General features: G+C 41.6%; 1 protein-coding gene across 4 annotated transcripts in view; it reads left to right on the forward strand.

The window, feature by feature from the left end:
* The window catches only part of LOC119491426 (spectrin beta chain, non-erythrocytic 1-like), a 95,285-nt gene that overhangs the window by 37,961 nt on the left and 32,528 nt on the right, over positions 1-24,796 (forward strand). For 3 of the 4 annotated variants that reach the window (XM_037775461.1, XM_037775462.1, XM_037775463.1), the window contains 7 exons: positions 1,432-1,672; positions 1,859-2,017; positions 2,887-3,017; positions 3,141-3,366; positions 5,113-5,315; positions 7,264-7,354; positions 14,276-14,422. In XM_037775461.1, the coding sequence (XP_037631389.1) occupies positions 1,432-1,672; positions 1,859-2,017; positions 2,887-3,017; positions 3,141-3,366; positions 5,113-5,315; positions 7,264-7,354; positions 14,276-14,422 (1,198 nt within the window). Of the gene's footprint in view, positions 1-1,431; positions 1,673-1,858; positions 2,018-2,886; positions 3,018-3,140; positions 3,367-5,112; positions 5,316-7,263; positions 7,355-13,020; positions 13,583-14,275; positions 14,423-24,796 lie in introns of those variants that run through there. The other variant, XM_037775464.1, reaches the window with a different exon arrangement.

The raw sequence follows: 24,796 nt of genomic DNA on the forward strand, positions 1-24,796 counted from the left end.
GTGTGTGTGCATCTGTGCATGTGTGTGTTTCTTGGCTGAATGGGTGTGTGTTGAGACCTGCTGGTCTGGAGCAGAATCAGGAGAACATATTGTATGACGATATGGTGAGCAGCAGACGAGGCCTGAGCCGAGAGCAAACAGAATCAACTGTCTCACGTGAATCATATCAGGTCATATCAGGTCATCATAATAATATGTGTAACATGTTATTTACTAAAAATGCAGCTTGGCTCTTCACAAGGCCAGGGTTAACGTTTCATGTTTACGACATTTAACTTTTACATCTCAGTTGACTGAGCAGACAGAAACAAGAGCTTTCATATCAGCACCAGATCTAACAATAAACGAGGTATGACTTTTGGTTTGAATCCAATCAGCTGATATTTTTCAGTTGATGCATACTTTGTTGTAGTTTACATCTAATGCTTGACTCTTCTGCTGTATTTTTGCAGCAGATCTTTTCACCTGGAACAATGAAGGGCTGGAATTATAGGACAGTAGTAGTGTAAGAAGGAAGAAAGTTAATGCCGCTTTAAGGACTAAAAGGGTAACTTGGACGTCATTTAAGTTCACTAAAAGTGCTTGTTTTTGCCATGACAGGCTCTGATTGTGATTATAAGTGTCTGACATTATGGAAAGAGTCTCGCTCGAGGAGAAGTCTCGTTCTGAAATCTGGCGAGGTGACGTGCTGCGGGAAGAGTTTGTGAGAGTTTGTTGTCTTGGAGAACAGAAAGCGTTGTCTTATCTAAAAGATTTTCAATGTCATCGCTGAATATTTAGATGATTTCCACGATGTGGATGAGGTCTCTGAATTCATATTCATTTGAGCAAGAGTAGACGGATATTCAGATTTCACAAGACGTCTCCTCGAGCGGGACTTGGACACAATAACAAACAGACCGGATCAAGAGAAAGGTAAGAAAAAGGTTTTATTTCTCTGTAGGGTCCTTTCTGTAATGTGGTCAGACACTTATAATAACAATCTGAGCCTGTCAGTGGCAAAAACAAACACTTTTAGTAAACATAACGTTACATTGGCGCTGCTCACTTGCCCTCGCAGCTCTGTTCGCGGCTGCCGGTTACAACGTTATCCATCAATACTGGACCAGTTTCAAAATGATGTTGTCCCCGTTAGTTACTTAGACACAAAAACATGGCAAAATTGGGCCCAGGTTGAAAAATCCCAAAGTTACCTTTTAGTGATCCAAACTGGCTCTGTATTCTGAAAACGTTACTAAAAATTCAATAATTACAGTACAAGATTAAAACAAATCTCTTTAGGAATGAGAGGGAACGATATACTATAGGTGTATGAATGCAGTGAATCCAGACTATCATCATTCCTCCTTCACAGTACCACACTCCCCTCGCTTCATCCCTCTCAAACTACACTTTCAGCATGTCTCTGTCCTGTCTGTCACATCGTACCAGGTGGAACAGCATCGTGGAGCTGGTTGAGCAGAAGAAAGATCAGCTGGACTCGATGTTACGTCTGCAGAACTACCTGCTGGAGTGTGCCGAGATCAAGTCCCAGATCCAGGACAAGAGGAAAGCCATCGACGCCACTCAGTACGTGGGCAGCGACCTGGGAGGAGTCCTGGCTCTGCAGAGACGCCTCTCCACCATGGAGGGAGCGCTGTCTGTCCTGGAGCCCAAACTAATGCATCTACAGGTAGGGCATCATGGGAAAATATGTTGAGTATGCATTTATTTATTTATTTTTATTCCAATAAATAAATAACATTATTTTGAGGAACCACAAAAAGATACAGAAATGTGGAGGTTGAGATGATTCTGTATTATGCAGCATAAAAGGCCACAATCACCATAATGGCTCTGTCTCTGTTTGGTGATGTAGGAAGAGGCTGAGCATATGGCCACCGCCCACCCAGGTCGGGCCATGGAGGTTCTCGTGCCGTTTGATGGCATCAGTTTGGAGTGGGAGGAGCTGAAACGCACCCTGCAGGGCTGTGAGGACTCGCTGATGGTGGCTAGCAGACTGCAGAGCTTCATACAGGTACACAGGGATAGAAAGAGATCCATCACTCTGATCATTCTGAATAGAGACGGACTCGGCATCTTACTCCACTCCACTCCATCCAAAATCATCTCAGCACTTGTTCCAGTAATAATTTCATCACTGGTATTGATCAGCAACTCATGCAGACACATAATATTCTGGTAATTCTGTACTGTTGAGTAACAGAAACCTTCGCTGCCTCTTTAAAGGCTGAGAAAGGTTCAACTTCCTAGAAGAAGTGCGAGAGACGCCAATCACGGTTCTATCAGCCAACAAATGAAAATGTATGGGAGGCTGGGTTTCTAGTTTCCATAACAACAGACATTTAGAAAATAGTGGTGGAGACATTGGTTGTCCTACTGGGTAAATTTGACTAGAAAAAAGCGTGAATTTGCAATAGCTACGAACACATAAGCGTGCATGCATTGACACACAAACACTTGACCTACATAGCAAATTTCTGAGTGCAATGATGATGCTGGCAAGAGTCTATGAATAATGTTTGGCCATGGTAGGTGAATCCGTTTAGAAGTTATGCGCCTTTTTGTTATAGGCCCCTCTCACAGCCTCCTAGGGGTGAAAACTGTCCGCCAAAAGGTGGGGACATTTATGTGGATCGACCGACTGACAGAGTGAGCTTCAGAGCTACTGGTCGTAGCTAAAAACCTGTATTTAATGCAAGCTAAGCAGCAGCATCTTGACACAGCTGGTAATCTGGAAACAACCCGCATGATCTGCCTTTAGTTTCACCTTGCAAGAAGGAAGGTGTTTTCCCACACAGAAAAACCCTACGGTTGGTGATAATGTGTATTTCAACAGATTTGTCAGTCAGTTGATTAAATCATGTTCCTCACCCCGACTGTCAGGACCTGGACTCTTTCCTCACCTGGCTGGTTCAGACGCAGACGTCAGCCGCCTCAGATCAGCTGCCCAACGACCTGGAAGAGGCGGAGAAGCTCATCAACAAACATGCTGCCCTGAAAGAGGAGATCGGACGGTGAGTTACTGAGGACAACCAAAGGCTTATTCTTGTTTTTAACAGTTCTTCCTTAAAGGTCTTTAGAACACATCAGGCGTTCAGAGAATAATTTAAACGGTTGCTGTCGTTTTTTCCGTGCAGGTATGAAGAAGACTACGAGCGCCTGCAGGCCATGAACGAGCTGCTGGAGTCCGAGGAGGCTCCCCTCCCTCAGGCCGCCCTGCAGCAGTGGCTCCAGAAGCTCGATGTCGGCTGGAACAAGCTGCTGGAGATGTGGGAGAGCAGGAGAGAAGTTCTGGTCCAGGCTCATATCTTCCATCTGTTCCTGCGAGATGTCAAACAGGCCGAGTCCTTCCTCAACAACCAGGTGAGACAAACAAAGACTGAGCAGGTGGTTGGAATTCAAAAGGAGCGTCTCAGGACAGCTGTTTTTAGCTCTTTCCGCTATCTTGGAGGCTTTAGGATGGTTCAAAATGTAATACATCATATCACTTTTGGATGGATTGCCCTGAAATATGGTGCAGACATTCATGGTCTCTGGATGTCGGTACTGCGGATGTGCAGCTCCCAACAGAGATGGGAAAGAAGCGACGTGGCTCATTCGTTATTACTTCCATCTACTTCCATCATCAGCTCTGGAAAAATTGATCCCTGCGTCCGAAAGTGATGATGGAAGTAGTTAACTAGTTTGCCTTTCACTTCTTTCTTATCTCTGTTGATAGTTGCACATGCACAGTATCGATCGGGCAGGTGCTAGAGTGTAGCGTTAGCCAGAGCCGTCATATTTTACACTGGAAAATCTGTCAAACTAGATAATAAAAAAAAATTCTACTGCATCCATTCTCTGTATGTATTTGTTCATGTTTTACAAGGCGGATTAACCTGAGACAGGAAATATAACAATGATAGCAATCATATCACATCCATATACTGTAAGCTTAGTATAATACAGCCGCTAAAAAGTAATAATGATATATATTGTTTTGTTTTTAACACGCTGGTATCAGATCGGTACTCTGTATCGGCCGATAAGAATCTGTATCGGGAAGGAAAAACTGGCATCGGACATCTCTAGTTTTTTCTAATCTGAAATGTCACAGGCAGAGCTGCCCTTGACTCACATGTGTGTGTGTTTGATTGTGTGTGCGCCTGTATGTGTAAGCCTGTGTGCTGGCCTTAACGTCCCTTTTGGTTTGATAAAAGATCTTTACCAGGGACCAGCTCTCCTTATTAGCCCGGGGGGTTGATTTAGAGAGAGCAGCATTTCTTCTTCAATAAGTATCAAAGAGGTTCCAGGCCGCAGATCTCCGTCTGCCTCTGCTTGTTGTTTCTGCCTCATTTATTTCCTCTGTGTCCAGAGGCCATATAGTACATTTATAAATGTGGTAATATGGTTTGTTTGAGTGGTTTTGTTCCAAACATTTTCTGATCTTTAGTGATTAATAGAACAAAATTAAACAATATTAGGTTTTAGGAATAATGCTGCTACCGTCTCATGAAAGGGAAAATGCAAAACAGTCATTTAAAAGACTAATTGATTCATCATTCAGTCTATTAAATGACAGATGACACAATTTCCTAAAATTATGTCTTCAAATTATTAGTTTTGTCCGACTAACATTCTGAAAAATAAAGGTATCAGTTTACTATCATACAAGACAAAGAAAGGCAGCAAATCGTCACATTTGAGAGACTGAAACTAAGGAATGTTTGGCTTGAAAATACAGACTTGGTTAAGCAGTTGTGAATTTATCTTCTGTCTAAATCAGTCAAAATGTGACTTTGTAATGGCAACTTTTGTTATTGTTGTTTATCTTATCATCTCGTGGTTATTATTGTCTTTTTGTCTTTTTTTTAAATTGCGAATTTCATTTATTTATTTTCTTCTTTTTGCAATCAGGAATATGTTGATCATCATATACCGTGTAAGATTGGTTGATTTTTGTTCTATAGTTTAGTTGTAATTTTTTGTATATATAAGTCAACGTCAGGTCTAAATTTCAAGAATCATTGTTATCTATTCTGTGCTCTTCTGATATCGTTCAGCTCTTTACTTTTCTTTTTTTTAATCTTCACTTTAATCTGCCTCACTGTCCCCATCTTCATCTTCTAGGAGTCGGCCCTCGCTCACGTGGAGCTGCCCACCACGGTGGAAACCGTGGAAGCCGCCATAAAGAAACACAAGGACTTCACCACCACCATGGAGCTGAACCTGCACAGGATCAAAGCTGTGATCGAGGCCGGAGAGAGTCTGATCAGCCAGAGCAACATCTACTCCGACCGCATCAAGGAGCGCATCGACACCCTCGCCAACAGGTACCGCATACAAACAGAAACATAAAAGCTACATGAAGAGTATTATTTGGATTTAAGTTTAGATTAATTTGAGGCCAAAGCTCTGAAGCAGAAGACAATATCTGTCAGTGTTTAAAGGTCCCATATTGTAAAATGTAAGATTTTCATGTCTTTTATATTATAAAGCAGGTTTAAGTGCTTGATAAATACTGTGAAAGTATCGAAGCGCTCAATATACGGAGAAATACACACTGCCCCGTATGCAGAAATTGTGCGTTTGAAACAAGCCGTTAGGATTTCTGTCCATTTGTGATGTCACAAATATACAATATTTAGACCATTACACGGTTTTAAACGTAAACAATCTAAATGTGTCCCAGTTTGTTCCTGGTTGCAGTGTATGTGAATGTCATCAGCTGACAGGAAGTAAACATGGACCCAAACTGTTGCCTAGCAACGCAATTCTGTTGCAATTCTGTTGAAATGCACTAAAACGGAGCGTTTCAGACAGAGGGTGAATACAGGTATATTCAGGCTGACAGTATGAGGAAAATAAATTGTTTTTTTAACATTACAGCATGTAAACATGTTCTAGTAGAAACACAAAATACAAGTATGAACCTGAAAATTAGTATAATATGGGACCTTTATACATATCATCAGTTTTGAAGCATTGAAACCTATCAAAAAAGTTTCAATTCGTTGAATCCTCACATTTACAATTCAGTTTTCCTCCTGCGTTGTGACTTTCTTATAGAGGAAGTTCACTGAATATGAGCATTTATCATAGAGATTATAACATAAAGAATGTATGCTTTGCAATAATGGAAGATAAAACACAATTAAATAACAAAAAAAAATACAGCTTGAGCGTTACAGTAATGCTAAGGCTGTCCCGAGTGTGGGGGGAACACACTCAATATGGACACTGGAGACACATATTAATACCAGGTGTAAATGTAATCAGGTTATATCATATCTAGATACAATCTGGATACGAGACACATTTTAATGCCAGGTGTAAAGGGAATCAATATGTCCATGTCTTCTGGCATAAATGTAAAAAAAAAAAGGAAATAGATAGAATCTTTATGTAGTTGCTAGCTTGTAAACACCCTTAGTGGTTTTATTTTCCTTTATTAAATGTTGGATATCTCCGTTTAAGATTAAATTCTTCCAAAAGTTTCAGGTTTCTTGCCGTCAACACGCTACTTTTGGCTTTCTGTTCAATATAAGTACCAACTGCAGCTCAACACACTTGAGCTGGTTTTAAAACACAAAGAAGTTAGCAGCTGTGTGGACACAATACAACGATAATAAAAAGAATAATAGCAGCTGAAGAATTCGAAGGAGAGGGAGCCCCGAGCATAAATGAGACAAAGCAAAGAAAATAGAGCTCGGCCTGTTTAGTCCGCAAATGACACCTGGCCATGAAATCTGTGTGATAGCTGAGGTGGTGCTGCTGTGTGTGTGTGTGTGTGTGTGTGTGTGTGTGTGTGTGTGTGTGTGTTTGGGGGTTGGGTTTTTTTGTGTGTCCAACAATAGCAATGTGAAGAACCATATGGTTTTTAGATTTAATTTACATGAATTAACTCATTGGACATTTATTCTTCTCCCATGGGGACGAGCACAGTGCATCATAATTATTTTAAAGTGTTGCATTCTGGTTCTGTCATAAACAATTGCACAATTATTACGTTAATTAAGGAGCTTTTTGATACAGGTACACATGATAGCTGGTCTACTTTGCTGTTATCTACAAATACAAGTATCAGTCCTCCATCATCGAGCTTTTAAAATGCTCCTATGTTGGGAATTTTAGTCAGATTATGATCAGACATTGAGTTTAGATGGGTAGAAAGTGTATAGATAAACAAAGATAGATACACACACACACGCCTAGATATGTTATAGTTTTGTTCATTTTTAGTAATTGTAACTTGAAATGTCGTGTCCCTCACTCTTTCAGGGGAAACCAGAACAGAGAGCAGGCCCAGCAGTGGCTGGAAAAGCTGAACGACCAGTGGGAACTTCAGAGGTTTCTTCAGGACTGTCATGAGGTAGGAGGCCAACAGACTCACTGGTGCGGAAGTGTATTAAATCTGTTCAAGAGCATTTTCACGGTGGGAAAATAAGAGGATGATCATCTCTTTGTTACCAGTAGCGACAGTGATGCTGGTATTGTTTTCACGTTGTGAGTCTGTGTGTGTGTGTGTGTGTGAGTCATCATGGCAAAATGTGGTCCTGGAGCGGGAACTACCATAGAGGAGGTTTTCACTACTTTTCCAGGTGTTTACATTTCTGTCTGTCTGTGGACAGATTTTGTCACCACAATAGTGTCACAACCGTGCAAGATGCAGTCATGACACTTTCTCGATCTTCGGAGGCAGACCATTAAATTAGCAAAAATCATCTGCTGGGTTAGACCTGCTTGCTGTTCCAGAGTCCAGGTTAAGGTCAAAGGGTGATCAGCTTTGGTACAGTCTTCCAGTTAGTATTTGATCTGCTGACACTGTTTCTGCTTTTAAATCCTGTCTTAAGACACATTTTTACAGACTCACCTTTTTGCCTTTTGGATAATTTATTTGTAAATTTCTTTCATACAGCCTTTTAACTGTGTGCTGTATTTGGCTTTTCTTGAGTTTTTCTTTTCATGTGTTTTTTATGCTGTCTATGGAAAACACTCCCAGCTTGAAAAGTGCTATACAAATACAATTATTATTATTATTTTGCATCACAAAACTGGTGAAGATGTGTAGTTCAGATCAAAATCTAGGCTAAGTTTGAAGATGGACGTGGTCCAAGCAAGGGAGCCGGAAGTAGGGGGGTAGGTAATGTGGAAGGAGCCATTGGCCCCCCCACACACACTTTACGCCACTGATCCGATTTGGCGTCACGGCTGGTGGGATCCCATCACAATATGGTCTCTAGTTCGTTTTTGTAACCGTAGCCAACTTCACATTTTGGCAGCCTCTTGTGGCACCACGAGAAATTTGTAATTCAAAATCACTTTTGCCAGTGTTTTAAGATTTCCTGGCAATGACCATACTCAAAACATTAAAGCAATGTGGGAATATAAGCCAAAAAAGAAAAGAAAAAGATCCAACTAGCTTCTATATAGTTTGCAATGGACTCACATGATGTAATTATTAGTTATAAGATGTTATAAGATGATGGTCTAGATCGGTAAATCTGACAGCACATACATAACAATGAGTATTTATATCTTTCATTTGTTAATCAGTTGTGCTCCTCATATTCTAAGCTACACTTTGACACCAGTACCATACATACTGTATTACTGACATGCAAAAACACGTCAGCATTCAGTATTTTTAGGATCACCAGTTTAATCCCAACTCTTTTTGTTGGAAGCTATCAGTGACTCGGTTCCACACACCTCATGCGTGTCCAGTAGTGCTGCACACAGCTCACCTCTGCTCACTCCTGCAGTTTCTGCTCTCTCGCCCTGCAGAGTCACGGCTTCTCTCTGGGCCAAAACCTTGTTTAGTTTCAGCAACTTTCTCTCTTTGGCTCCACTGAATAATTCAGCAGCACAGCTCCTCATCACTAATTCAGAGGAGGAAGAGTGTATCTCACTGTGCTTGTGTGTGTGTGTGCATGTATAGGTGTGTGTGTGTGTGTGTGTGTGTGTCAGCCATACATCTATCTGTCTGCCCATATGTGGTATGCGTGTCTGTAGAAATACAGTATGTATGAGGAGTCTTCCCCCGACTGTGCGTGCGTGCGTGCGTGCGTGCGTGCGTGCGTGCGTGCATGCGTGCGTGCGTGCGTGCGTGCGTGCGTGCGTGCGTGTGTGTGTGGCCGACAGAGGGCGAGTGACACTGCGTCAGTCTGTAGGAACCTGAGCTCTCAGCTGCCAGGGCGTGTTCTTGTGTTTGGTCCATGCTGCATCCTCGTGCTTCCTGCTTTTCACTGCTGCTTTCCATCCACTCGCCAACACATTTACACTGAGCTTTTTACGATCAGATGCTTTTGTTGCACACAAAATGATCACATCTACAGTTTATATTCTTTGGTCTGGTCTTTTTTCATGTAGATTTCAGAGCAACCTAAACTGCTGCTTCAGCACACAGGCCTCATGGTTTGTTTGTAAAGTAATCTCTATTGGTATTCAAGAAAATATTGTTGTATTTTATTGGCTTAAAAGTCAGTTTGTTTGATGGAAGTGTCATATCCATTCAACTCCAACTTCAACACAAACTGTAGATAGACGTGTGGCAAAAAATCAAACTGTTCCAGTGGTGATAAGACCATAAGTGCAGGAGGTGCTGCAGGAAATTCATCAGTGTTTATGTTGGACTAACAAGGGTCACCTTATTTTTATTTACTGACTTTAAAAGCCAAAGTACACCAGAGTTACACTTGTTGTAATACACTCGATAGATGGAGCTGTTTTAGAAATACTTCCCTTACTCTACAGAAATACAAGAAGTCAAAGTGTAAAAAGCATCGTTACTGTTAGAATAGACTCAAATTACAGCAGAGCGAATCAGTGCTATTTATTACCATACATCAAACAAACCATATTTTTAAAAGGTTCTTTTTGTATTGGTTTTATTATGTATTTATACATTTGTATGCCTCCGCGCTGGCGAAAGCTATGGCCGGATTCATAGGGCGACCCGTCTGTCCGTCCCATTCTCGTGAGCGATATCTCACGAACGCCAGGGAATTTCTTCAAATTTGCACAAACATCCACTTTGACCCAAAGATACATACACGATACAGTTTAAACATAAATGTCTCCATTTGATGCACCGTACCTGATTATAGCTTTAAGCTTATTTGCATCTCTAGACTCTTAGCAGTTCAAGACAAAGAAAGCACGGTAACAAAACAGTACAGAGTAAAAACATAAAGTTATACAAGAAAGAACACGCCATACAAAACTGAATCGATTTTGGTGGTCAAAGGTCACTGTGACCTCACAAAACACATTTTGGGCCATAACTCAAGAATTCATATACTAATTATGACAATTTGACGCAAATGTCTAACAGGATAAAATGATGAAGTGATGCCATTTTGGACTTGACTGGTTGGCGAAGGCTTACAACAGCGAGGCGGTTATTCTAGTTTAAAATGATGTATTTTATGTTAGTATTTAGTTCAGTTATTTGACGATGACACCAGCAGTAAACTGAGACTTGTACAGTCACATGGGCTCTCAATTAACTTGGTAATTGGACATCATTTTTGTAACAATAATATTATGTGGCTATGCTTGTTGTGAACTGGAATGAAGTTTATATATTTTGTCCCCTTATATAATCTTAAAAGTCCCTTTTCAAACTGTCTCTTCCTCTTTATCTACAGAACAACTCCATGTTGAAGAGGTGAACTCAGTTAGAGATCACACCGTAGCTTTTTACCCTGATTCACCCTCCCGGTCTGTTTCAGGAAAAGAGCAGGTGTATGCCCAAAGGCTGCATTGCTAAACACACTGTGTCTCTATATAATAGATGTTAACACATGCAAAAGTCCCTCTGTACGCATTCCCTCCAGTTTCCAGCCTGTTTGTGCTTTTCTTCTGTCAGGTCAGATATTATGGATTGGTGCCTTGGATGAGTTATTGTATGCTGAGGACAAACAAACTTAACACCACTTGTTGGGATATAGAGTCAAATCTGTGTTTTCTCAGGTATATCTAACATTCTTTCTGACTATATATATATATATATCTGCAGTGGACTAGCATTTGTCCTGGAATCACCAGGTCACTTCATTCAATGATTTGTACGCTCAAAAACTGTGATGAAGTGGTCTGTAAGCTGTTCCAGAAAACACTAAACTAAATGTTTAGGACATGCAGAAGTACCTAACTTGTTTCTGTCAACATGTTTTCTAGTCTTAATCCAGACCTTCCCCTGAGGTCCAGTGCTTTAAAAGACATTTTTATTAGTTAGCGACCAAAGGGGGGACTTGTTTTCCTCATATTATGACATTTTGTATTTATTTATTTATATACTGTATGTTAAACAGCATATATGAAAATTAGTAATCAGTGCATCTTGAAATCCTGTCTGTGTCATACTGTATATTCAAAATGTAATTATAAAATGCTCTATTTTTTTGGAAAATAATAAATTTTTTTTTTTTTTAGAAGTTCTCTAAGTAATTATTATTTTTCAATATTGACTGATCGGTTATTTTTGATTGACTGATCAAAGGTTTAGTCGATTAAAAAGTAGGGCTGCACAGTTAATTGAAATTTTATCGAAATTGCAAGATGGCCTTCTGCAATTTTCAAATCACAGATACATACATCACATATTTGTTAAAGTCAAAATGTGTGTCAAAATACACAAGACAAAAAAAATACAAGTTCAAATACAAACACTTTAAATGAAATGTTGTGGTGCTGCAGAGACGTCCTGGCCCTCTGGATCCCCGTACAAATCACACCATATTCATTTTAAAATGTTTTTCAATGAAAATGAGAATAATGATGTAAAAATGATCATTCCCTCTAATATTGCAGATCATATTGCAATTGCAATATCAAAGTGAAAATAATCATAATTACGTATTTTTTTTAAATCGTTCACCCCTAATAAAATGTCAGAAATGTCCATCATAATTTCCCAGATGTCAATGTGACGTCTTCAGATTATTTTGTCCGACAAAATCTGAGAGCAGCATTTCAAATACAGGAAGATGGTGAAGTGGATGACGTGATGATGAGGCTATGAACCCTCCTCTCCCTCTTCTTCTTTGTCCCTTTCTTCCCCTCCTACGTCAGACAAACTTCTCCTTCTCCATCTCCTCCCCCTCCGTCATTCATTCTCATTCATTCTGTACCGCCCCACCCCCCCAACACACACTCCCTCTCTCCTCCTCCTCCTCCTCCTCTTCCTCGTTCAATTCATTTACAGTCTCGAGGGGGGCATCAGGCCGTGACCCTCCGTGACCTCTCTGGTCATGGGACCTGACTCCTGTTTGCCTCCTGCATGTATGTGCGTGTGAATGTGTGAGGCGTGTTTACTCATGTTAGCTGGCATGTCCTCACTTGTCTGCGTTTGATGGTGTGCGATAGAGGTGTCGGGACAGAAATACAACTCCTGTCCTTCTAAAGAAAGAGGAGCAGTTAATCTATCAAACTACGAATACATCATTCAGGATAAATCACTACTCCGTGCAATCCTCTACTACCTGTCTCTCTCTTCCCACTATCACCCCTCCTCTTCCTCTGTTCCTCTGTCCAAACCTCTACTGTTTCTCTCTCTCTCTCTTTTCTCTCTGCTTTACCACTGCAGCAGAGTCAGGCAAGCTGGAGACGAGAGTACGACTGGCTGGGACTGCTGCAGAGAGGAAGAGAGGGATGGTGGAGGGGGGTGGTGGTGTGTGTGTGTGTAGAGCGGGAGGGGAAGGATAAAACAAAAGCAGCTGTAGAGGAGTCGTGAGCTCGGCTGTTAGCGGAGACTGGCGCGTTTCATTTCCCCCAAAAAATCAGCTTTCCCTTCACACTCATCCATCCTCCTTCTTTGACACCATTTAAAGCCCACCTCCCCCCTCCACCTCCTCCTCCTCCTCCAGCTCAGCATCATTAGCCGTGACCGGTGAGCCTGGAGGCGCCTCCTGCATCCCCTGCCCCCCTCACCCTAAAATCCCAATCCCAGTCTTTCGCTCCTCCCTCTCCTCTCCACCTCCTCCACCCCATCTCTCCTCCAGCCAGCAAGGCAGCCCGCTCACTCGCCCACTCGCTGAAGGTGTGAGGCAGGGGAGGGGCGCCCATGCACTGCCTCGGCTGCCTGCCATTTTATTGTTTTGGGGAGGATGATTTTTTTCTTCTTCTTTAATTCTTCTTCTTCTCTCAGTCCTCCTCATTCTTGCCCTCTCACTCGTCACTGATCCACCCCCGCCCCTCCTGTCTCTCCTGGTTGAGCGTACAGCGAATCCTCATCAACATAGCGAGGAGAGAGACAGAGAGAGCGAAAGGGGAGCGCAGCCTCAGTTTGAAGTCTCCAGTCTGTCTCCTCAGCCGCCAGTATTGTTGTTATTTACCCTCCCGCTTGACGTTTTCCTCTCAGCACAGCTTTTGTGTGGCCGTCTCGCGTTCAGCTCTCCAGAAGGCGCCTCTCTTTCTCTACAGCTCTCTCTTTCCTTTCCCTTCCTTGTCCTCGTTCTCCCTCTCTCCATCTGGCTCTGCGGTGAAGAGCGTCTTTGCATGTGTGTGTGTGAACGGCACACCGGCGAGGATGCGGATACCAGCGGCTGTCTGCAGCTGCCACAATCCCATGGGCTGTTCCCGTTAAACGCTGCCGGTAAAACGGGTTATTTGCTTCCCAGTCGGGGTTGGGAGAGAGGGTCGGAGGTGCAGGTGGAAGTGTTGCATGCAGGTGTGAGGATGAGGATGACGGAGAGACGAGGGTGCTGATGCTGACCTGAATATTTGGGTGATGCTGTCAGCGCAGGCGTGAGGTGTTCTCACCGTGTGTTCGCCTCACACAGACACAGGCTGTGCAAACAGTGCACATTTGACTCTTCGATGGACAGTGGCTGTTTACTGTGTGGGTGTGTGTTGATGCTGTGGATCCGTTGTGTTGTGGGTACATGTGAATTCTCGCCGCCATGCTTGTTGGTACACGTGTGTCAGCCTACATGTGCCTGCTGTGCGTCATCAAATATTCATGTCTGTGTGTTTGACCTTGTATTTCCCTACTGTATGTGCTGCTGCTGTGTTTATAGTACACTCTATCCTGTTTATATTCAGCTTTTACATATAACAGAAGCTAATGAAAATGCACATATGTGTGTTATGATAATGTAGTGTAAGTGTGTGTGTGTCTCATGCAATCAAGCCAACAGTATCTCTTATGAACTGGACACAATTTCAGCTCCTGTTAGTGTGTGTGAGAGTGTTTAAAATGAGGAATCAGTTCACACTAACAGATATTTACAGTACACGTATGCTCATCCAGTATTGACACCTGTCTGTCTCTCTCTCTCTCGTCCAGCTAGGGGACTGGGTGTGTGAGAAGATGCTAATGGCGAGGGACAGCAGCCGAGACGAGACCCAGAAGCTTCATAAGAAATGGCTGAAGCACCAGGCCTTCATGGCCGAATTGGCCCAGAATAAGGAATGGCTGGACAAAATCGAAAAGGTGAGTGCTGCCGGTCCCTAAATGAAAGTGTTTTCCCGCCACGCAGATACAGTTTTGGTACTTTTTTTTCCCTCTTACTTGAAAGTTGATGAGTGAGTTTCATGCTCTTTGTCTCCTTGGAGCGGGATAAACGGCACTCTGCAATGTGGAATAATGTTTTTATGTATATTACTGTGTAGTAGTTGGGTTTTGTTTTGATGGTAAGCAGCAGAGAATGTCAAGATAGAGAGAAGGAACGACATGATGTGACAAGTATGGACTTGGGCCCACGGATAATCTGTGCTCTTCTTGCAGTGTGTCTGTTGTTGCAGTACGTCTGTGTTCGGCAGACGTTGTGAATATTTCCCAGACAAAATTATTTGTCTTTTCTTTTACCATTTTTCCTACAATTCGTGCATAGATAATTTGGCATCTATGAAGCTTTGTTTGTTGTCATATGTTGCTTTGAACAGTCACATATCAAAGTGTTGGATACCAGGCCCCTTTGTGACACACCGGTATAACAGATTTTTCATTTATGATTAGGTGTCTGCTGAGGTAAAGTCTATACTCATCAAGTGTTTACATTATTTTGTCTACCTCCTATAGGTAATGTAGACTCTAAGTCTACAGTTTAAACTAGTTTACTGTGCTCATTGTTAGAATGAATGGTTAATGTTAGCTGTGTTTGGAGAGATAGATAGCAGCTGTGTATTTTCGGTCACTGAAGGTTAAGTTTATTTTTTGCAAATGTATAATTTTAAAGAGGAAAAGTGACCTGTTATGTCTGTTTCCCTTCAGACAGATATCACTGATGTAAACAAAGCTTGGACATGATTCATCAAAGTTGCACAGACTTCCATTACCCAATGTCAAATTTATTTTGAACTCTTTCATACAATAATCCTCGTATTAAACACTAAAGCGCTAAACTTAATTAAAGCGTAACAAAGCCAGTGGCAAGGGCGGAAAGTATTACAGAGGGGTTTTTAAATAGAGAGGGGGAGCGTTGTAACCTTCACCAGTTCTCTGATAAGATCTGTTTCATATTAAGGAGATTTATACAGCACATCAGCCTCTTGTGTAAAGCTGCAGCCGACACAGACGTAATTGGGTTAGCCAGTGTTTCCCCAGCTGCACGCACGTCCAGGTCTCACTGGGTTGACTTTGGGCTGTTGTGTTCACACCTCTGACTGGCTGCTGTGACGTGAATCTGGATGTGTTCAATCAGTACTGGTCAGTATAACCGCCTCAGGCCGCCTGCAACTCATCACGGATTTGTGATCCTATTTTAGGCAAAGTCGCACATCGTGTTGTGTGCGTGCCTTTGTGTTTGGCCTGTGAGAGGCAATGAAGGCGATAATTGATATGTTGCTCATGTTATAATACTACAGATGGCTTTAGATGTTATGTTGCTATCTATGTATGTTAGATTTCTGCATTTCTCCAGTTTTATAGCTGAGGTCTGAAATTGTCAGAAGCCTTTTGCACCCTACCCGTTGAATGTGACAACCCTCAGAAAATAAGATGCTCCGATCAGGATTTTTGGAGCCGATCATCAATTGCTGGAAGCAGTATCGGCCGATACCGATCACCGATCATGGGGTCTATTTGAAGCCTTCTGTTTATCATGTAGCATTATTTATTTATTTCATTATTCTTTACAATATTGCATATTTAGCATTAAAATTAAGAGATCAGAAAGTATCAAGAATTGACATTTGTTTGTTTATTGGCAGGCAACATGTGCAACATATTCCAGTCTCTCTGTTAGAGACACGACTCGTAGACGCGTAGAGAAATCGTCTTGCAAGTTTTGCGTCATCTGATTAGTTCTTCTGATTGGCTTTTATAGAGACCGCCGATAATGATCGTAGCACCCATACCAGAAAACTCTTCTTCTAATAAATGATCTAGGGCTGTCCCCTCTCTCGATTGGTCAACTAATGGTTGTTTTGGTCTTAGTCGAATAAGATTTCTTTAGTCTATTAGTCATTTTTTATGCTTTTTTCATGCTGAATGTCTTATTTCCAAGAAACTTATGAGCACATCTCTGGTAAACACAAGATTTAAAGTGGTGCTTTCTGTGATTTTTTTGTGGAGAAACTCAGTTTCACAGATCTGTCAATTAAATCAACTAATCGATTAGTCAACAAAAGAATTTCTGTGGTCAAGGACAGCCCTAAAATGATCAAGAATTGTGTACATACATCACAAACTTGATTTTAGGAACAAGGTAGAGAAAATATATACAGTATAATAGTAATATATCACATATCCTCCTGAGTTTTCACTTTCTGTTGAAATTCTGCAAAGTAAAGCTGAACTAAAGTTAACTGCTGCTAAAGCTAAAACTGTCTCTATATCACTTCCGCGCTCGTCCTCCTGACCTGCTCATGCTGTTTCAGGTCATCAGATTATGTCGACAGTTGGTGAATAGCATTCAGCATTCTCACTGTGCAGCATTAGATATTATATGTAATGACCCTTCAGAGTGTTCAGAGTGAGTAACGGCGAGTGGCTGCTGAAGGAGTTTTGACAGGACACATGGACGATGATGATGAACCCATATGGGCTGTTGTAGAAAATCAAACCTGTGAGAGTACGGTATAAACAAATCTTGGCAGTACATCTGTTCTGAGGAAAGCCAAAGAACTAAACATCAAACTGACACTACATTTATTATCTGCTATCTGATACATTAAATATTGCAAAACTGAGTGGATTTCAGTCGTTTGAGTAAAACTCATCATACTTTGCTATGATCATACAGTTGACTGTGGCTTAATGGCTCGATCCTCCGCAGTCTCATCCTCGGTAGGGCGGAAACTGAACTCCCCTGGTGGGAGCAGAGTCATGGAGCCAAAGCACAACACTGCGTTATGTGTTATATGTGCACGTACTGTAAGAGTGTGTTCCAATCCACGTACTTCCAGAAGTACACTTCAATGTAGTGCACTTTGTGCACTCTGTACTCACTTGAGTAGTGCGTAAATTTCAACGGGGTAGGGTCGTCTCAAATCGAATACTCTGCGGCGCACTGAACGGAAATGACGATCGCAACATTTGACCGCGGCTCGCTACCCGCCAAAATATCTTCTGAAATAAAATGAAAGCAGAGTGTAAATTACGTTTCCAACGTCATCGCCTACGTCTACGATGTGTCCTCCTGTTGGCTGAAAATGCACCGGTATGTTTACGTATTGTATTGTTTTATTCTGTTATCTACGTATGTCTGAATAGTGGTCGTGGCTCCGCCCCTTCCGCTACGTAGCCAAGATGGCGACAATTGAGTGTGGAAAGTGTCCAGCGTTCCACACTCAACGATCTGACCGTTTTGAGTACAACATCCGAGTCTTTGAGTGCACTGCATTTTGCCGTACTTCCCAGTGTGAACGCACTTATGCACTCAAAATAGTAAGTGTAAGTACAGAAGTAAGCGGATTGGATCACACTCTAAGACTTCCTACGACACGGTTGAAGCTATAGCTGAAGGGATTAGTCAGTTAATGTGAGGATTTTCTTCCTTTCCTTGTAAACTGAATATCTTTGGACTGTTGGTCAGACAAAAAAATGCAATTTCAATACATCAATCTGGGCTCTAGAAAGTGGCGATAGGTGTTTCAATAATGCAAATGATTGTTAGTTGCAGCTCTAGTTCAAACACAGGTACAGGTACCTGGTATGGGATAATTACAAAAGCTGGTAAAGTAATAGAATAGTCCATCATTCAGCTTATTCAGCAAATATATTAGGCATTTCCGAAGTGGATAGAAGTGGAGGTGCAGGTCGATCATCTGATATCGCGGGGCATTTGACCTGATGTTCCACGTAATAACTTTAAGGTATTTCTGTCCTTCAGCTACTAAAAGAGGACAATCATTGTTTACACAGCCACAAATGTCACTTTTCAAGAGAAAAGATTTTTTGGTAAAAACAGTGTTGTACAGTCAGAACAGAAAAGCTTCAAATAACCCAGTGAAGTTGAGGTATTACATCATCTCTCTGTGTCCTTGTCCAATCAGCTGGCTGATCACTGTAACGTTGTGGCTGACGGCTATACAGGTAGGCAGCTTCACCCACTGCTGGCCTATAATCTGCTCATTATGTCTAATTACTGTGCCTGTTCCCGAGAACCCAGTCATTTCTCTCTATTTCCTCTTCTATAGTGGGCACTGTGAAGTAGGTGTGTGAGAGAATAGTGTGTAGCCGTGTGCATGTTAGCATGTGTGTGCATGTCTATAACGTTGGCATATGATGTGAGAAAAGTTGTCTGACTGATGTGTAACGATATACAGTGATGTAATGTAGAGAGAGCAGCACTGCGAGGCCTGAGAGCGCTGAGCTGTTTCCATTATAGATTCATAGGTCATGTGCTTATCTGAAGGCAGCGTTGGGTTACTGGAAAATGCTTACAGGAGGAAAGAGAGAGAGACGGAGACAGAGGAGAGGAGGAGGAGAAACACTGAATTTTTCTGCAAATGATAATATGTTGTTTTAACATGCAATGTGTCAGTTTAAGTAAAAATGATTTTACTTGTTATACAAACCGATATGAATGCATTATTTGCATACATATTGTAAATATTTGTCATGACTTCTTTGGACAACAGTTCAAAAGTAGCTTTGGTTGTCTGAAACGTGGTCTGTAAAAGATTTGTGCACCTGGACATCTAGAAATATCAAATCCGCTGCTGCTCTGATGTATAAAAGAGTCTATTGTCGTTTTTACGCCTACGAGCTAAAGTATCAGAATATTGCTTCTTTGTTTTCATCGTCACATGAAAGTATGTAATTTGGCTTACAGTATAAAACAATAACAACCTACTCAACACTTGTCACATCTCACACTACTCAAACACTGAAATCTTAAAATACTCTCCTTTCTTTATGGATTTTTCCTCTCTCCCTTAAAATATATATTTATACTGGAAAGAGTCCAACTTGACTCCGCTCAAGTTGCGCAACAAAACTAAAAGTGTGAAGAGTGTAGAGACTTCTGTGAACCTGTTCACGCTGCAGGATGAGTCTCCTTCGCATCATAACCAACATGTATTCAAAACACACTCAAAATCTGAATTCAAGTTATGGGGTTTGACCAAACTGAGAAAAAAAAAAAAAGGTCACGTTGACATGTTTTTCAGACACTACAGCAACTACATGTACCTGAATGATTTGACAAAAATATGCTATGATCATGTGTACATACAAACCAATGCAAACATGTGTTGGTTTGTATCCAGCTCATGCTCTTCAGTAGCAGACTGTAGTCACACCAGGCCGTCTAGCTGTTGGCAGATACACAGGGTTTAGCTTCTGAAGTCATATGTAGCATCCATCTTCACCCCAAAAGCCTGCTACATGGCCGTTGCCTAGCAACTTAAACATTTTTTGCAAGATATCATTCATAGGATTTGGCATCTTGTCATGATAATTCTGATAAAGATTTGTATATATAGTGTTAGAAACATAATTCTGAGGTCCTGACATGAACATATTTTTACTGCATTTTAAAAAAAAAATCTTTGTGCTGGAATATGAATCCTGATTGGTAAATAAATCAAGTGAATTATTATTACTGTAGTATTTTAGAGCTGATTGTGGTCCTGTTTCACTGTGGTACTTCCTGTCCAAACACTCTGCATCTTGTGTCCTGGTTGTGTCTCTCTGCTTGTGTCCTCTGAGAGACTCCAGTCTATTTATGTAATCGGGTAAGAACCCCACTCTGCCGTGAAGGACTCTGTGAAGCACATTGCCTGTTTTTAGGTTAGCGTCAGCCATCTGTAAGTGTGTGTGTGTGTCTTTTTTCAGTGTGTAGAGTGCAGAGCTTTTACCAGAGAACTGAACAATAGCCCAAACAGTTTACCCGATCTGTTCAACTCAAGTGTCCCAGAGAGTTTTCAGTAGCTTCACGTGATATTTGCTCATAGACGCGTAGTTTTGCTTGTCCCCTCCTCTTCAGTGAAAGCACTCTTTACAATCAAGGTCTCTTAAAAGTGTCTGTCTCGCCCTCTTTTCCTCATCAGCAGCCTCCTTAAAGACAGAGGCAGATTCCAGCTCTGCAGAGCCTCTAGCTAAGTAAAGGCTAACATCAGGGTCAAAGCGTAACATGCCACGTCCTGACATATCGTTTATAGTCTGGTGGATCCAAATATGTCTGACAAGATACCTGGAAATATCTTCATCTTCCATAAAAACTGTTGTGTTTACAGAGACATAAGGTCTTACAGGGTCCACCATTATCAAATCAGATTCGTTTTGATTCCATGCTGCCACAGTTATGACATCTCGTGCTTCATGTGAGTTTATACGGTTGATTTTTAATTTTGTTAAAGGTCACATATTATGCTCATTTTCATGTTCATACTACTTTAATGTAGAAAAAAACACCTTTATTTTCCTCATACAGTCTGCCTGAATATGCCTGTATTCACCCTCAGTCTGAAACGCTCCGTTTTAGCGAATTTCAACGGAATTGTGTTGCTAGGCAACAGCTTGTGTCCATGTTTACTTCCTGTCAGCTGATGTTATTAACATAGGCTGCGTCCGAAATCACATACTATGCACTACATGTACATACACACTTGTGTATGTGTACTATCATTCAGTACATGCTATCAGTAGTATGTATTTTTTCAGACGCACTAAGCAGTAATGTATTTCTCCGTATATATATAGCACTTAAATCTGCTTCATAATAAAAAAGACATGAAAATCTCACTTTTTACAATATGGGACCTTTAAACGAAACACAAAAATTAAGCAAAGTAAATATCTTATACTGTGACTTGGAGCTTAACACAAAAACTGTAGGTTTGATTGCATCCTCACAGAGCTTTCACACTAAAAGGCTGAGTTCAACATTGTGCAGAGCAAGGCCATTATCTCTAATGATTATCTCCAATGGGATTCTGGCATCGACGGGAAGCGTAAATTATGACGAGAGCATTTTTACAGTAGAAAAGAAAGGAGAAGTTCTGTAACTGTGCTCTCCAAAGGTAAATAATCTCAAGAGAGGACGGGATACCTGGTTGTCAAATTAATATTTTGATGTTTCTGAGTTAGTCCGTAGTTAGCTGTTTTGTGCTGCTCTTCATTCTGAGCACCACCTCCTGCAAACTATTTGTTCTTGCACATTTGGTCGGAAACAACCGTAATAATCCCAGTATTTTATATTTACATATTCCTCCTGTTTCACTATTGCTATTCAGGTGATGTTTCCTGTATAAAAGCATTATAGTATAGTGTATTTTGTTTTTGTCCCAAGGCCAATGGCTTCCAGGAGAGGCTGTTAAAAGTCAGTTTAAGTACAACTCTCTATTTTCTCAGCAGCTATTGACAGTGAACCATCTGTGTTTGTCAGTGTGGGACATCTTGTGGGAGTCTGAGAGGATGTACCTGCATGAAAAGAGCACATAAATGTAGACTAAAGCAATGGTGCTCCTTCAATGTGTAGGTGAGCTTAGGTGACGAGGGAGACCCCACTTTTTGGATGATTATGATGCATTTTGTGTCGGTTTCTGTTGTGACGCCAAGTGGCCGACAGCTGCTGGAGCGCCTTGTCTCCTCTTCCTGTGCTTGCTGTGGTTGCCAGGCAACAGCTGTCCAATCCCCTCTCCCTTCTCCTTGTCTTCCCTCCTCTCTTCGCACAGCTCATGTGTGAAGGTCATTCCTCCTTCCCTCCTCTTTTCTCTCTCTCCCTCTCTCTCAATCTCAATCCCAATCCTCTCCCCTTTTAACCAGGGGACAGGAAACATGTCAAGATTGAACAGGAAGTGATGTCAGAGAGCACAGAAAGCTGCTTTAGAGTGTTGAGATCCAGCCTACAACAGTAGGTGTTAACGTAGTGTAGTACAGAGGGATGCATCTAATAAGCTGAGGTTTGCAGTGTTCTGAATGTGTAATGTATTGTTTAATCAATAACTCTGCTGTTCTCTCGCTGCAGGATGACTGGGCTTCCTTAACGGGCCAGATAGACAAACCTGATTACATGTGGATCATATCTCTAACGTGAAACTATGACTAGGGAATAAATGAATGACTCGAGTGAAAACATTTGTACCAAAACGACTGATTCCCAGATGTACTTTTTGTGCATGTTTCTGGTTTCTAAGCAAAAATAGAATCTATATTCTTTCTATTTACAGAGCTACAAATCAATGCAACAGTAGTCTGCACGTCTTTAGAAGACGTATTGCTTGTAAAGATGGTGCCTCGTCACTCTGTAATGTAACTCTGCAGAGATTTAGACCAAATAGAAGCTGCTGGCTGTTGTGGGTGCTTTGCCTCAGTTGCAGCAGATTGTGTTTGTTTGTGTGTGTGAGTATGTGGAGGAGTGTGTGAGTACACACTGAAGACCGCTTCTTCCCCATGCAGTATGCGAGTCTAAATCCAAAGGGCTTTTTGATTCCTGTCCCCTTCTCTCCCATTATGCTTGATAATGAATTGGCCTCATTAACTCATTCAGAATAACAATCTCTGCCTCTGCGGCCCTGATCCCACTCTCACTCACTCTCTGTGTGTCGTATCACACTGTACTAACAGTGGGCAGATGTTTGGCCTGAAGGTGATGCTGTGTGTTTTCCTCTGTCCAGTGGGCATTTTTGGATATCTTAGCCTTTGCATTGTCAGACTTGGCTCAACTTTCATCTGCTTCAGCTTTATGTAGCCTTGGTCGTGACATGCTAAGTGTTGCTATGTGTTTGCATGTTACTATTGGAAGTTGGAGCATTTATTACATAACTTTAAAGACGCTAAGACTCAAACAACTATTTGCTATGTAAAGATATAGTGGAGTAATGTCTACCTGAGTAGAGAACGAAGTCACTCTCCCTCTGTGTGTGTTGTTAATCCGAGCTTCTCCATACTTTGTTGACATTGCCGGGCCGACCATGTATGCTTTTAGTGCATGTGTGTGCATGTGTGTGCCCCACTGGCTAGCTCATGGCCGCCGGCCCGCCACACTGCACTGCTCTCATACGATGGTTGCAGCTGAACGGCGTCGTCGTAGCACCCACTCTCCGGCTTCCCCCCCAGGTTAACGCTGTTATCCCTGTCAGCACTTTTGTTGTTGTTTGCACCGTTAACTGCGAGCCGCTGGCTCAGCCGTCGCCGTGTTGAGAGGGAATAGAAATGCATCATTGGTATTTATAGTAATGATGCTGGTGATCCCCTGACTCTGGACTAGTGGTAGAATTGCGGCCATTGCCATCACTAGAGCCAAGTCAATAATCATTTTAAATACATCATGGCAAAACCTAAATTATGCATCCACATTAGTGCTCAGATGTCCTTTCCCTTTTTGACCTACACATGTGCAACTGCCTCACTTCAGAAAGCCCTGTGTGCATTAAGCTTTGACCTGCAGGTTTGTGCTGGCTCTGCAGTATATGAGGGAGTGTGTGTAGGTGTGTGTGTGGGCGGTTGTGGAGGTATGTGTGTGTAGTGAGAACGTCACGGCACTCTCACTGAGAGCAAATGGTTAACTGAGACAGAGATCACATCCAGTTTTATTTAGATACTTTGACTGCACTGTTCATGCAGCGTTCATTCCAGTAAAGCATATAGAGTTGGACCGAACTGGGACAGTGGTGCTGAGGAAGACAGTGTGGATTGTAAATCCACCCACAGAGAGCTGAAGGGCCCACTCTGCTACGCACTTTGTTGCACAATATAGTTCCCCTATTTTATACATTATATTAGGCTATTCTATTCATATCCACAGTTAAATCTGCTGCTTTACTTACAGCTAAAACTGTACCGTATATTCCATTAAACCAAGCAAACAACTCCATACCCGGTCATCACCTAGTTTCTGATTCTGACCTCAATATGTCTCACAGTGATAATATACAGGAGCTTCGTCCACCTGCACTGCAAAAGACTCTCTGTTCTTCAAAGAGAGCTCCACTTTGACTGGCCGTCACACCAGAAGGGGTTAACTCTGAATCTGTTTGCATGATTTTGAGCATAATTTAGCAAAAAGTCAGTTATTTATTTTAAGATTTCAAAGAAATCAGAAGTATCCTGTTTTTAAAGTCGTGATGAAATGAAAAATGCCTTTTTAACCCTTTTTAAATCACATCCCCGGTCATATTATGCACCTATCAATATATGCAAAAACAAATGAACAAATTTCTTTCTATTTTTATGTCAAAATCATCTTTCCTTCTTGTAAAACAAACTATGACATGTGCTTACGTAAGCTAGAACCAACTAATATAAACTAATAATATCATGACTTCCATCAATCAATATCTGTAGTGCTGTATTGCACTACTTTCTAAGCCCGCCCATTTTTATTTAAATACTTCTGGTGACTGTACAACTCTCAATTTTCCGTTTTTACTGGCGAATACTCACAATACAGAAGCTAAAGATGCTCTGACTTCCGTT

Source organism: Sebastes umbrosus, chromosome 7 (assembly GCF_015220745.1).
Source record: "Sebastes umbrosus isolate fSebUmb1 chromosome 7, fSebUmb1.pri, whole genome shotgun sequence".
Lineage (NCBI taxonomy): Eukaryota > Metazoa > Chordata > Actinopteri > Perciformes > Sebastidae > Sebastes > Sebastes umbrosus.